Below are 14682 nucleotides of genomic sequence, written 5' to 3' on the forward strand. Positions count from 1 at the left end.
CACCACCCTCCCCACCCAGCCCCACCCCTCCCACCCAGCCCCACCCTCTCCACCCAGCCCCTCCCCACGTGGAGCTCCGACATTTTAAATTCAAATCTAGACTAGAAGCATCCATCGGTGAAATTCCGCAAATCACATATTTTGCTTTTATATCACATCCATATATTGCATTTATTATAGTTAAAGTGGTCATTATTAGTTCATTCTATTTTAAGATGCTCCAACGTCTCAGGATTCTATCTCCATATATATAAAAGGCAAAGTTGTGATTATGTGTGTCTGTTCAAAATGTTTAGCGTACTTCCCGACATGCAACAAACTTGAAGACACAAATTGAGAGAGACAACACAGAGACCCAATGCCTGTGTCGAGGCCTTGTGTGACTGTCTGTATGTCTCTCAAATTTATTTCTACCTGATGACGGTAGCTTGTGTTGCAATCGAAACGTCGTATTATATTTAATTTATTTTCTTACTACGTGACTTTACCGAAAGAACCAAAGAGTAAGACATAAAACATCAAGACAGACGAGCAAAGTGGTTTGGTTAAACTGAATTTAATATCCTTTGCGATTATTTTGTGCGTGGCTTCGACTGCCAGGATCTTACTGTATCCATTGTACACACCTCAGGTACTGTACACCTTGTTCCCAGAGCATCTTTAATTACATTTCCGCACAACCCTTCAGACTCCACACACAATAGGGCAAAAATTAAATACATCGGCAGACATAAAAACACAAATCCAAGCCAGCAGTGAAGATTTGCAACTACAGCTTTAAAATGTTAAATGAGTCAGAACGTCAACTTTAAAATGTTTTATAATACAGCGTGTGAACATACTCAGTCGGTTCCCCTCACGTCGCCGGGGCTTCGTAACAACGGAGGCAGAAAGAAACAACAACGGCGCTCATCTTCTTGGTTCTTTCGGTAAAGTCACGTAGAAGGGAAATAATAAAATAATAAAAATAAAACATAATAAAATACAATTCTCACGTTTCGGCTACAACGCAAGCAGCCGTCCTTCACCTGAGGACGGCTGCTTGCGTTGTAGCCGAAACGTCGTGAGAATGATTTTATTATGTTTTATTTTTATTATTTTATTATTTCCCTTCTACGTGACTTTACCGAAAGAACCAAGAAGATGAATCCCTGCAGTCACGAAAGCTTTCAATCGAAAAAAAACAACAAGGGCGCTGTTTAATTCTTGACCACTTTGCATAAAAGATACCAAATATTCCGGTGTGACGAGGATGGTCTCCGTGGTTCCACAAAGGCTGTCCCCGGTGTCATTGGCCTCCCCGCCAAAGCATTTGCAAAAAAAAAGTGCTTTCTCTCTGTTTTTTTCAAGTGGAGAGTGCAAAGCAGATGGGGGTGGATAGTGCCTGAGGGTGGGTGAGACAAAGGGAGCAACTGCCAGCCCACCATGTGTCCCGGTTGAGCCAACCGGGATGTTTGGTAGCTTTGTGCATAATCCCACGATGAACCGGGAATAAAAATGGAAACTTTCCGACGTCATTCGCGAAGCTGCCCACTTTGCTCCAGAGGTCGCAAACGGGTTTTTATTCCGTACCCGTACCCGGCCGCACCAGGGTCACAAACGGGTACCCGTACCCCAGAGGTGTGGACTCGAGTCATGTGACTTGGACTCGAGTCAGACTCGAGTCATGAATTTGATGACTTGCGACTCGACTTGGACTTGCATAACAATGACTTTGTCCCACCTATGAGATGTGGACTCGAGTCATGTGACTTGGACTCGAGTCAGACTCGAGTCATGAATTTGATGACTTGCGACTCGACTTGGACTTGCATAACAATGACTTTGTCCCACCTCTGCCGTACCCTACCCGTACCCGGCCGGGTACGGGTAGGGTACGGGTATCGGGTACCTGATTGCGACCTCTGGGATGAAGCCATGTTGCAGGCGCGGTTGGGTTGATGCTAGGAACTTGAATTGTGAGAAGAGACAAGACGTTGGGAAATGAGTGACAAACAGTTACTCACCAGTGACTCACGGCCTACCCGTACCCGGCCGCACCAGGGTCGCAAACGGGTACCCGTACCCGGCCGGGTACGGGTAGCCGGGTATCGGGTAGGGTAACGGGTATCGGGTACCCGGTTGCGACCTCTGCTTTGCTCCTCATCCAAGCTTGAATGGTGATCTCGAACGCCAAGTTGTCACGTCGCAATGGTGCCTGTACGACTTCCCGTGGCTCAACAATTTTCTCGGCGTTTCGTCCAGTCGTATAACGATCAATTCAACAAATGTATTGATTTTGAGTCACAATTCGAATCAAGAATTAAGTGTAATGCGTCCCCCTCGTGGCTTCACAGGGTGACGAACCTATCACATACAACTTATACAAATCAAAATAAATATATTTTTACACACGCGATTCGATGCATGTATTGTGTACTTTCAAATTGATACTGACAATCCGTTATGCTGTTACCAACCTTAAGATTGTTTTTCTTATTCAGAGTATAGGTGTTTTTCACGGACTATATCACAATGATGTAACCGGTGAACTGCATGATGACATAATTGCTGATATAAGAAACTGCACCTCTGAAAACATCACCAAGCGCCATTAAATTTGCATGTAAATGATTTTCTCATTTATGTGGATTACAAATTGACCAAAATTAAATGGGAAAAAGTTATTGCTTCGATTAATACTCACTTATTTTAATAAACAGGCGGTCTCCGGCTTACGACGGTCCAATTTACAACGTTTATATAAGTCCAGCATAGATCGATTCACCACGCAGAAACTTGACTTACGACGCATCTTCCGACATGACTCAGAACAGATTTGAACCGTCAGTCTGGTTTCCGATGTCACTTGGCGTGACGCTTTTATCCTCACGTGTTTTTGTGAATTTTTACCTATTAAACCCTGTTAAATATGGCCGATAAAAGGAACAAAAATACACCGGCAAATGATGTTCCTCCCGTTCCTACCATCTTTGGGAAAATAGGGTCCCGATTTACGACGGGGTGTCAAGGAACGCATTGTGTCGTAAAAGCAGTAAACCGCCTGTAAGACTTTTGATTTAAAGCGTTCGTGACTGCAGGGATTCATATTCTTGGTTCTTTCGGTAAAGTCACGTAGAAGGGAAATAATAAAATAATATAAATATATATTTTTATTGCTTTATATTTATATTATTTTATTATTTCCCTTCTACGTGACTTTACCGAAAGAACCAAGAATACGACTGTAAGACTTTTAGGAATTTTACTGATGTATAAACATGGTAACAACAATAAAACATCGCTAACGGTTCGCAACGAACGTCGACCGACAAAATTCGCGCCGATCAATGTCGCAATGCGAGTGTGAACCCGACTGAGCAGCTCAACTTATTTCCCAGGTGTGCCCCGCAGAGCGGACCCACAGTAGACTCTCGATTAACCCCCGCTGGTTCATTCATCATTCATCCCCACGAAACCAGCTTGCATTTGTGCGATTAATTTTGCTGGCTAGAGTGTTCATGTACTCAAGCCTTAGGAGGCACATACACTCAGCATGTAGGCTGCATGGGACCTGGTCCAAGGAATGAAAAGGGGGGGGGGGAGGCGTCCTATCGAATTTCCCAACCGCCTTGGTCCCCCCCCTTCTCCAGTCAGTAGGGTCCGGTGTACAAGCTGCACCGTCTGCACACTCGATAGCTCCGCCACTGTTCCTCTTACTTGAATCGGTTAACCGAAAGTCTAATGTTCTTCGCCCGAAGCGCAAACCCCACGTTATGATGGGACTCAAAAACAGTTAAAATGTGATTACGAATAAGAAAAAAAAGCCAGGACTTTAATCAACGCTAATTGCGTAAAGCTTGCATATTTCATCATTAAAAATGGTAGAGGTAAACCGTGAACGCGCCGGCCACGGCCTGTAAGAAACAATCTAGAGAACATGAGACGACATCCGTTGACGGTGACACCCAAGGCAGGGTGGAGAACCAATTTTTTTTCTTACTGATGGGCGAATAGGACTTTAAAATCCCCTTTGATGGACAACCACACATTGACACACACCTCGCTTGCTTCCATCACTGCAAGACTTACAAGTCACAGAAGTGACTGGGCCTCACTAAAATTAAAAACAGTTTTGGCAGGTCAAAAGCATCCCCCCCCCACGTAGGACCCGATTAATGCAGCCAAGGTGCCTGCAGTGGCGGATAAATATCGTTTCAAAGTAGCGGGTGTCACGTGGCCACAGGCCGTATGTATCGGAATCATGGGCCGTAGGTCGCCTACGCCTGGGCAAAGAGAATAAATTCAAGGACAGATGTTGAGCAGCAACAGGGCTGTATAAGTTGCCACGCGGGGCGGCAACACAGCACGATGGTCACAGCAACAGTGTCTCTACTACTGACGACAGTTGTGAGAACCGGACTTACGGGGTTTTTTTGCGTTCAAAAGGTGTTCCCGTGTGCCGCTCGAATCCATCGCACTTGACGACCGAGCGTGGATTGACGAGATGTTTTTGGCGACGTTTCTGCCCGTCTGTGTTCTCGCATCTTAAGCTTTTATCTTACAGAGAATATTTCCATAGATGCAAATCAGCCCACCGTGCGGACATTTACCCTGGACCCAGTCCAAAACGGGTGACAATCCAGAAATTTTGTAAAAACGTCAAACTTGCTACAAAAACACTTTAAAAAATTTACTTCCTCGACAATTTGAACAGCCAATGGCTTAATTCACTGCAGAGATTTACATTTTGAAACCTTTGCCGTGATAACTTTGTTCGGGAAGCGGCGGTTTCTTTTTCGATGGGGTTCCGATTCAATCACTGCAAATGTGAAGTTGGATACAATCGGAAAATAACCTCAGGGAGATCGGAATTGGGACCCCCTTTAACCGGTCGATACACGGGGGGGGGGGGTGGGTAAATAAATCAACGGCGGAGATTTCACGGTTGCAACAGAGCCAATTTCACTCGCCGAAATACGTCTCCCAGAAAAATAAAAAGCATTTACGTTGCACAATGCATGCCCATTCTGAAAATTACGTCAAGAAATACATTTGATTTTGATCAAATAAAAACATGCAAAGTCGGCCCCAGACGAGTGATTGACGGATTGCTACTTCATTGGCTGGCTGGCGATTACACACCGACATCTGATTGGACAAAGTAAGTTGGGGTATGGAGTCCTGATTGGTCGGCTATTGCTCAACTAAAATACTTTGATTTTCCTTCCACATTCTTATTTTGACCAAAAAGGTCACAACGCTTTAAAACCATCGAGTGTGGACAAACATATACATTGTAAATGCAAATGATTGAAACTTTTTAAAAATAATAATCTCGGCAAAAGCGAATAAATATGCCACCTAAATAAATAATTAGCTGAAAGCTTTTAATTGAAGAGAGCTCGGAATTCTCATTATCTCTTTATGTACATAAAAAAAAATATTAGAAAACAGGAAACTGTGGGCGCTTGTAAACTGCCTCCGATGACCTCGGGTTCGCAAGCCCTTTAAGAACAGCTGACGGACGCGCCTGGCATCCACCAACACCGGGGGCCAGTGCTAGGGGGACAAAACTGCAGGTCACAGTCCTGTTCACCGTGGCGCTTCTAGAGGGGAAACAGTGCCACACTTGAATGATTGCTGAGGAACACTTTTAACCCCTTTCCCGTTCTGAGGTGTGAGTGCCATTCACCGCTGAATTGCGCAACGCACAAGCAGTTCAGCGTTCACTTTATTTAGAGAGGCATAGCGCCGTTGTTTTTAAAGACATTGTACTCACCGCAGATAACTCTAGTCACACGACCGCACTATGATAGCTGGCGCCAAACTATGCCAAACTCCCTCCCGCCTGACCTTTCACCTCCGTTTTTGTGCCGATGACGTACGTACGTACACACATACGTCATCGGAATGGGAAAGGGTTCAACGGTACAAACTCCCCGCGGACTTCGAAGCGATTGTTGGACAGATAACGTACGAAGTCGACTCCACAAGCACCGAGAAAAGTTCACACCCTTGCGCTAGGAAGGGCAATATAAAGAGCGTTGTTTTATCTCCTGAACAAATGTGGATTTACGAGAGGAGATTTTTGCACCAGGTGGCTGGGAGTGGGGTTGAAGTTGCCTCGTGCTCGATAGTGATTTGCGCGATCGAGAGTCGGCTGGGCCGGTCATGACAAGGGGAGACCCGCGTCTTATTTTTGGATGGGAAAGTTGACGCCATAAGTGAGCGGCGGTTTCAGGGTCTCGTTAGATCTTCATCCAAGTCCTGAGCGAGTGCTCTGTGCAACATAATAGGACTCGAACGTTCTTGTCAACAGAATAGGACTTAGAAATGTCGCCAAAAGTACGGCAAGCACCTCGCTCTCCATCCGAAAATGTGCCACTACCCTGAAAGACAACCTCCGACGTTCAAACTTAACAGCAAAACCACAGAAATGGCCCTAACCGTTACCACAACACTAACATGCACGAGCAGCCCACTGGCACTCACACCCAACCTTGCTCTCGAACACCAAACACCGCGCTGGAAATCGAGTCACCATAGCCAAATCGTCAACCTTAATCCTAACTTTGCAGCTCTTATCTGAACGATCAGCTCACTGGGACAGCAGACACCACAATCTGGGGCTCATCTCTAAGCGACAAAACAAGGCTCGTCCCACAGTAAGGACTGGACTGGCAACAAGATACATCTTTTTGTTGTTGTATGCCCCCAAAATTCTAGGAAATGACAAAAAAGCAAACCTTAGCAATGATTTTTACTGCTTGCATATGCGGACTCGTTATTGCAGGTGTTACCAATGGCGGAGCCAGGATTTTCAGGTAGAGGGGGCAACCCCTCCAGCAATGAAAAATGATAGAGGAGTTGTTAGTAAGTGAGGACTTGTCCTTTGCTTTTGATTCGACGCGTGTGCGGCGATGGCGCAGCCATCGATCGAGCGTCGAATTCGAACCGCGTCGTGTGATCGGCATCGCGCTCGCTGAAGGTGGATGCCTTCAGGGAAGTCGTGTGCTGTATACGCAACTGCACACAATTCTGAGTCACTTATAACTGCTTTGACGTTACTTATTGCCAAATATGGACTCGGACTATTGTCCTATCATCTCAGAGTCCCTGGCACATAATAATAATATGCTACATAGTGGCAGTGGGGGTCGCAAAATGCCGATTTATTACTAATAAACCTCAATGATCCGATCGAAATTAGGGATTTCGATCGGATCATTGGGGGGGGGCATGTGCCACCCCACCCTCCCCCCCGCCCCCACTGGCTCTGCCAGTGGGTGTTAGGATATTATTGGCAATGCTATTCTTGAGCTGCGTCAGTTGCGAACGGCGATTATTACGTCTTTAAGTTTCTATTCGCTGACGATTCAGTTGCTGTGCGAACTATCAATCTTGACTGTATTATTTCACCATGCAGGTACCCCATGCAGGTACAGATATTCCATGCAAGTGGGAGTTGCACTGTATCTTGTTACCACGTATCGAGCGTGATTGATTTATATATATAATTTTAAAAATCCATAAATTAGGGTATGTGTATAACTGTACATAAATAAAGTAGTTTTTGCAATTTGTGCTTTTACAATCCGGCGCGAGATTTGAAATGGGGATCTATTTATTTATTCAAGCCTGAATCGGCGTGACCTGCACAGTGCACACTTGCGCCAAAATTCGGTTGCGGATGCAACAACAAAAATATCGGCTGTGAAAAATTTTATGAATTAAAAACATAAGGGGAAGAGCACCTCCCACGGGCCAATTTTGAGAATGTTTTTTAAAAATATTTTTTCGCGGTTGAGACATCAGCGAAACATTCACTCATTACACACACGCACACAAAAACACGTGAATTTAAATAATATTAAACTGTAATAATTTAAATAATCTGACAGTGATAAAAAAAAAAGTAAAGTTAAAAACTGATCGTGTGGACATGGGTAAACGTTGCAGGTCAACAGAGTTCTGGTTCCACGCAGGAATTCAAACCCTCCCACGAACCTTACCAGACTCGTCTTCATTTAACTTAAATCGACAGCCTTGTCCTTGTGTGCGTCTTTTTAGAAAGAAAAAAAATCGCACAGTCCAGTGTTATCCATCTAATCTGAAATCATAACAAATAATATTCATTTACTCAATGTAAGCTAAACGAGCAGTGTATGCAAAGTGTAAATGAAACATCACTCGATCGGAACCGAGAATTTTATGGCGATGTGGAGATGAACAATGTAAAACTCCGGTTCTGTACCTGGAGACAAAATCTGGGGGGGGGGGGGGGGGGGCTGGTTGCTTATTCCAAGTGATAAAAACCGGGGAGTGGTGGCCACCTTCCCGTAGCCCGCGGGAGACAAGGGCAGTCGTGTGGAGCGACAGTGCACAGGCCCCCTCCCCCCTCCCCCTATTATCCACTCTTCTCTTCACCCTGCAGAATCCCACAACCGCACACGGCGCTAAATCTAATCCCTGTTGAGATTACCTCCTCGCTCCTCCACACCCTCCCTCTGTCCTCCGTGGACGATCTAACGGGGGGGGGGGGGGGGATGTAAAGTTCCACCCCCCCTCCAAGCTATGCCTCCTAATGTTTTATTTTAAGAGTTGTGTGGTTCAACGGCACCTGACGAATCCTCAATTGAACTTATTACGCCGATGGTTGGTTAATGCACCGATTTGAACGTGTTGCAAGGGTATCGTTTATTTGTGTGTACAATAGTTTACGCAGTTACGTCAAGGCCAATTGATGTCAATGAGACTGCAGAGATGAGAAGGTCAAAAATAACAAAAAAAGATATTCTTCAATTGAATTGTGAATTAGAATCGTGGCAATTCATCGGATTGTGGGCGATGAATCGCTAGACGTCGACACCTCGCGTCGTCCCTGTTTCGCCAGGTGGTAGAAGTGGGATTGGGATACGTTTGGCTTGCAGCGGTGCGCATGAATAGAAACCGTAAATTGGAAACGTGGGCACGCTATTGAAAATGATCGACATCCGTATCACGAAGAAAAAAAAACAGATCGGGAACTTAAAAGTTAAATCTTGAGAAGAACATTCGCATTAAATTACTCATAAATTACGCAACACTGAGACACAGACGCACGCGCTCACAAATCGGCCAGCCACATCTCACTCCCCTACACCCCCCCCACCCCAGGGTGAGCAGAGCCCAGCTGAGCTGCGCTCGTAAGCGCTCGCCCTCTAAAGGACGAGTATCCGTGTCCTTCGGATCGCCGAGTGGCGCGTTAAGGTGCTTACCCAGCTTTCTAATCTCCGGCACGGCTCGTCCGATTACGATCCTAGGAGGAACGATACGTGTTTCGTTCCGACTGCCGCTTGCGTTTTCGCGACAGTGCCGCTGTGCGGCTCCCCCCGACAAACGTTTCCCGGCTCGTGACGCGTGGGCGCGATGTCTGACGTTTCGTCACGGGAACCGAATTAATTCGGACGTCGTGCGAAAAAAGGACACGCGGTACAAACCTCGAAAATGCATTGGAGGTCTACTATGGGTGTGTCTCTCTCAGGGTCCCAGGTAAAACTCGCCCGCAGAAATGTTTACGGTCATGTCGGACAGCCCCAGTTGGAACACATATTTTTTTTGGCAAGGCATCCTAAAATCTGGAGACATCGTGTTAAGCGTCGGACGGTCCGGTAACCTAGTGACCTCGGCCTGTGTAATCGCTTTGTGGACCTTAGATTTGCACGGCCGGTTGCCACAGTTCGAGGGTGTTTGAGGCTACCGGCTGTCAATCATGCTGCCATGCCCGCTCACGCACGCATACACTCGCCAATAGGCGGTGTGTGCAAGGTGGGGTGAGTTTTACCAGAATGCCTTGCAGCTTATCTCCGATGAATCTGAGCTTGTACCAATTTGACAACTTGTCTGCAATTGAAAGCGGCTGCCGTCATCTTCCTGTGACTGTACCAACAAAGGGGTGGCAAAGTGGTGGTGCTGCTGGTAGTAGTTGTGGTTGTGGTGGTGTCAGTAGTTGTGGTGGTGTCGGTAGTTGTGGTGGTGCTGCTGGTAGTTGTGGTTGTGGTGGTGTCGGTAATTGTGGTGGTGCTGCTGGTAGTTGTGGTTGTGGTGGTGTCGGTAGTTGTGGTTGTGGTGGTGTCGGTAGTTGTGGTGGTGTCGGTAATTGTGGTGGTGCTGCTGGTAGTTGTGGTTGTGGTGGTGTCGGTAATTGTGGTGGTGCTGCTGGTAGTTGTGGTTGTGGTGGTGTCAGTAGTTGTGGTGGTGCTGCTGGTAGTTGTGGTTGTGGTGGTGTCAGTAGTTGTGGTGGTGCTGCTGGTAGTTGTGGTTGTGGTGGTGTCGGTAGTTGTGGTGGTGTCGGTAGTTGTGGTGGTGGTGTCGGTAGTTGTGGTGGTGGTGTCGGTAGTTGTGGTGGTGTCGGTAGTTGTGGTGGTGCTACTGGTAGTTGTGGTTGTGGTGGTGTCGGTAGTTGTGGTGGTGCTGCTGGTAGTTGTGGTGGTGTCTGTAGTTGTGGTGGTGATTCAAATGGTGGTAGTGTTGGTGATATCAGGTGATCGTGATGACGGTGCTGCTTGCAGTGCTGATGCAGATTGATGCGAGACACAGTGGTGGATGTGCACTAACGCTGGTAGTAGTGGTGGTGGTGGTGGTTGTTGTCGGGCCAGCAGCACGCATGCACTAGCTCTCGCTTCCCCAGTGATGTACCGAACTGGCCACCCCCGTCACCACTCGCGTTAAGGTATGAGTCAAGCCATGCCCCCCACAGCTCCCCACACCCAACAGGAGGCCCAGACGCTGCCCACGGGCTCACGTAACAAACATGCGAACGACGAATCACGCCCGGGGGGCGATTAAGCCGCAGGTTCTCGACGAATCGAGTCTCTGCTCACCCACATTAATCACAAGTCCGTGAACACGCCTTGTAGTTGCACTGTGGCCGACTCGAGCGACGGATTCGTACCCCTGGCCTCCCCCGATTCAATGCCGCGTGGATAAAAGCGATTCGCGGTTCCGCGGACACGTTTTTGGCTTCCGATTTTCTTTCACGAAACCCGTAAAAGTGAATCCCGTAACCAACACGTCGGAGGATACCGCAACGCAGTAACACGAGGAGACGCCTGGCCTTGTCGACACGTATCCGTGACCTGCGCCTCTGGTTGTCCCACACGAATTTCGGAGATTTATCAATGAAAAAAATGAATTTAAAGTGACTTGCAGGCATGGCGATGACATGGCAGCGTGATCACTCGAGTGCGATGGTTGCGTTCCTGACGGCCGTTTTAAAGGCGTTTTTTTTTACTTTTACTTGGTTCCAAACTCGTGTCGGCCAGCCCGGGACACACGCTCGTACACCACCTGGGCATGTCGTTACAAGATCAGTGGTTTGTTTTTTGCGTTTGTATGTTTCATTAAGAGATACATGCACATCGATAATATCCTTGTCAGACGTCTCCCAGGCTCGTGATTTGAGCGGCGCGATTCAAGAAACTTGCGCAGCACTTCATTTAAAAAAGACAAACTAAAATTATAATCGGTCTCCACCGTCAAACTCTAAAGAGGAGTGCTAGGCAGTGCTCTCACCTACGTTACTGGTCCTGAGCCAGTGGTATTAGAATTCAATTCCGTGTTACTTTGGCAGAGCCCAGTCCATTCCACAAATAAATACACCAACAAGCCGCCAGTGGCTTCACTGCACAAGACAGAGCAGCCTCTCCAGGCGGTGCTCATTTCCTATCAACCCCAGAGTGATGATAACAATGATAACGATGACGACGCCGAGTGAGGATGATAACGATGTTGAACGGGGACCACGACGGCGATGGTGGTATTGACGGTGCTGACGACACCGATGATGAATATGAGCGTGACGAGCGACGATGCGCACGAAGGTGACGAAGGCGATGATGGTGACGACGATGACGATGGGGCCGAGTCAATCCCGACCTCACCAGTGGAAGTCTCACTACTCTGAACGAGTCAGCTCAATGTACTAAATGACTTTCTTTTAAATTATATAGACCACCTTTCTTTGAACACGCATGTTGATTAAAACAATGTACACGTGACGATGCAAGTTTTTAAAAAAGTTGTGGGATTTTGTCAATCCAACTCAGATCCTAACAATTAAAAAAATTCTGGACGAGGCAACAGGAGCTGGTCAAATCCGGAGGGACGAAGATAAACCCCCTTCCACTGTCCGGATCAATGCAGCTGGTGGCTTCAAGTCATAAAAACATGCGGAATTGGGAGCGGGAACAAGATCGGGATCGGAGCTGGCGAGCAGAGGTCCAGAGTCCAATGCCAATGCAGCCGCAGTGATTCAGAAAAAAAATGTCGGGAAGCAACTGGAATTGTGCAAGTGGGCGAGTGTGCGTATTATGGACGTGTGCGTGTGCGTGCGCATCCAAGTGCTCGGGGTGATGGTAGGTTCATGGCTTTGCACCAATGGAGTTGGTGTGGCACCAACGCTGTGCAATGTGGGGCCACGGAATCCTGCGATCAGACCTGCTGTGTGTCTGTACGCTGATCTCTTCGGGTGGGTTGGTGTATTTGTATTTGCATGTGTGGATTTACGTGCGTCCAGTGTGTTTGTGCATCCTATCTTGTGCTTGCATGTCTATGCATAATTGCGTACGTCTGTGCATGACTAAACACAGCCGTGTGTTAGTCCACGATACCAGGCCAAACATTCACCCGTCGGTACCACCTGCTGTGGCAGAGCTTTTGCGGTTCCAATTCATTTACGTGGTCAGTAACATCAGAAGTGAGCAGTTAACTATTGGCCGAATAATTAAATCGGCACAATTAGAGTCTGGCTACCTCAGCTGGTACTGACTGCTGCTCGGGGCCCATGCACTACGTGTATACCTAAGCGCGCGTACATGTTTAGAATTGTGCACGTACGCTTGTGCGTCTGAAGTCAGTGTGCGGTTTTGCGCAAGTCTCTGTTCTCGTGCGTATGCATGTCTGCGTGTGTCCGTACACGTGTTGCGTTTGTTCACAAGGGTCTGTCCGTAAGCGCGTGCATCGTGTCAGTGCGTGCGTGCGTATGGCGGGGGGGGGGGGGGGTCACGTGACGGCGTGCAGCGCGGCTGCCTCGTCGGGCGCCTGCGTCGTCACGTTGACGGGCGGCCAATCGGGGTCCTCCATGAGCTCCAGCGCGAGGCGCTTGTAGCGCGCCTTGGCCGCGCTGCCGCCCGGCCGCAGCAGCCGCTGCAGGCGCACGCCCAGGCCCGCGTCCCACAGCGTGGACAGCGGCAACTGCAAAAGGCGCCACGCACGCGGCCCAGGCACGTGGTCAGATCGGGTGGGCGCCGGTGGGTGGCCGGTCCATTCAGTCACATTCATTCAGACATATTCAGCTATTGGTCAGCTGGCCGGGAGAGGCAGTCCATCCAGTCGATCTGTCAAACAGACGGGCAGACTGTTATTCAGTCCGTCAAGACATGCAGTCAGTCAATCACCCAGGGAGACAGTGCATTGGACAATCTGTCTATCTATCAGTCCATCAGTCAGCCAGACATTCAGTCAGTTGGTCAGTCAGCTGGTTGGGCAGTCAGCTGTACTACGGCATGGGTTTCCGTGGTTGTGATGGATAGCTGTTCGAAGACATCTTGGGTTGGACCCCGCGTGTTGTTCAACACAAGCTTCTGCACGAACAAGTTCCCAGCAATGTGAAGCGAAACGGTGGACATCGTGCGGAGCGGTAGCACGCTACAACCGGAAAACACGTCAGAGTCAGTTGGGCGGGCGGTCCGTTGGGAAGGCAGAATCTTAGTTTGCCCGTCTGTCAGTCAGGAGGAGATTGCAGATAGACACACAAGGGAGCCAAGCCGGGAAGGCAGGCAGGCAAGCAGGCAGGCAGGGCGTGTTTTAACCGGTCATCCACACTCCTGACATGGTGCGTAGTAATGATGGCAAGCCGGCCTGTTAAGTCATTCAATTGGGTCAGGCAGTCAGAATGTTGACGCAGAAACGTGCCGACAGCCACACCAGCCAGTCAGTCATTCGAGTTCGTCAGTCAGCCATGCAGGCAGCCGTTCAATGATGCAACCAGTCAGCCGTGTCATCAGTCAGCCATTAAGTTTGTTAGTCAGTGGTAACCAGACAGTGTTGGTCAAGGCACATGCAGGCGACCACACAAGACAGCGAGGCTGTTAGTCCACTAGTCATTCAGAATGTCGTCACTTGGCAATTGGCGCATTCGTCATAATGTTCACAAAGGGATCTCGCGACTGCCACATCAGGCAGTAAGGGACCGTCCATAAATGATGTCACGCGATTTTGGAAGATTTTTGACCCGCCCCCCCCTTCGTTACACGACGTCACAAAAAGTCAGACCCCCCTCAAAGCTCTGCCCCCCCCCCCAAAAACATGCTTCAAATCGCTTTAAACTATTGTCATTGTAGTGCGTATTTAATGTGGCGCTGCACTCTGATGTTGTAGAAAACATTTATCAACAAGTCAATTTAATTAAGTGGAACGTGTTGTCTAGATATATTTAAAGTTGCGCATTTTGATGTGACGTCACATTTCTCAAACCCCCCCCCTCGTCACACATCGTCACAAATGTCTGACCCCCCCCCCATAGGTGCGTGACGTCATTATGGACGGCCCCTTGGCAGCTGTCACACGGGCAGTTGATTGCCCAATCAGTCATCTGCAGCTTCAACAGAGGAACTTGTCAACATTCGTGAAGGTAAATAAATAAATAGTTGGCCAACCAGG

General features: G+C 48.1%; 1 protein-coding gene across 4 annotated transcripts in view; it reads right to left on the reverse strand.

Annotated features, from left to right (window-relative positions):
- Positions 1-540: 540 nt before the first annotated feature.
- Positions 541-14682, reverse strand: part of LOC144719540 (polyamine-transporting ATPase 13A3-like) — an 83515-nt gene continuing 69373 nt past the window's right edge. For 3 of the 4 annotated variants that reach the window (XM_078595569.1, XM_078595568.1, XM_078595564.1), the window contains one exon: positions 541-13215. In XM_078595569.1, coding sequence (XP_078451695.1) covers positions 13024-13215 — 192 coding nt within the window. In that variant the 3' untranslated portion in view covers positions 541-13023. The remainder of the gene's footprint in view (positions 13216-14682) is intronic. The other variant, XR_013585608.1, reaches the window with a different exon arrangement.

This window comes from Lampetra planeri, chromosome 6 (assembly GCF_965212315.1).
Source record: "Lampetra planeri chromosome 6, kcLamPlan1.2.h2, whole genome shotgun sequence".
In the NCBI taxonomy this organism is placed as follows: Eukaryota; Metazoa; Chordata; class Hyperoartia; order Petromyzontiformes; family Petromyzontidae; genus Lampetra; species Lampetra planeri.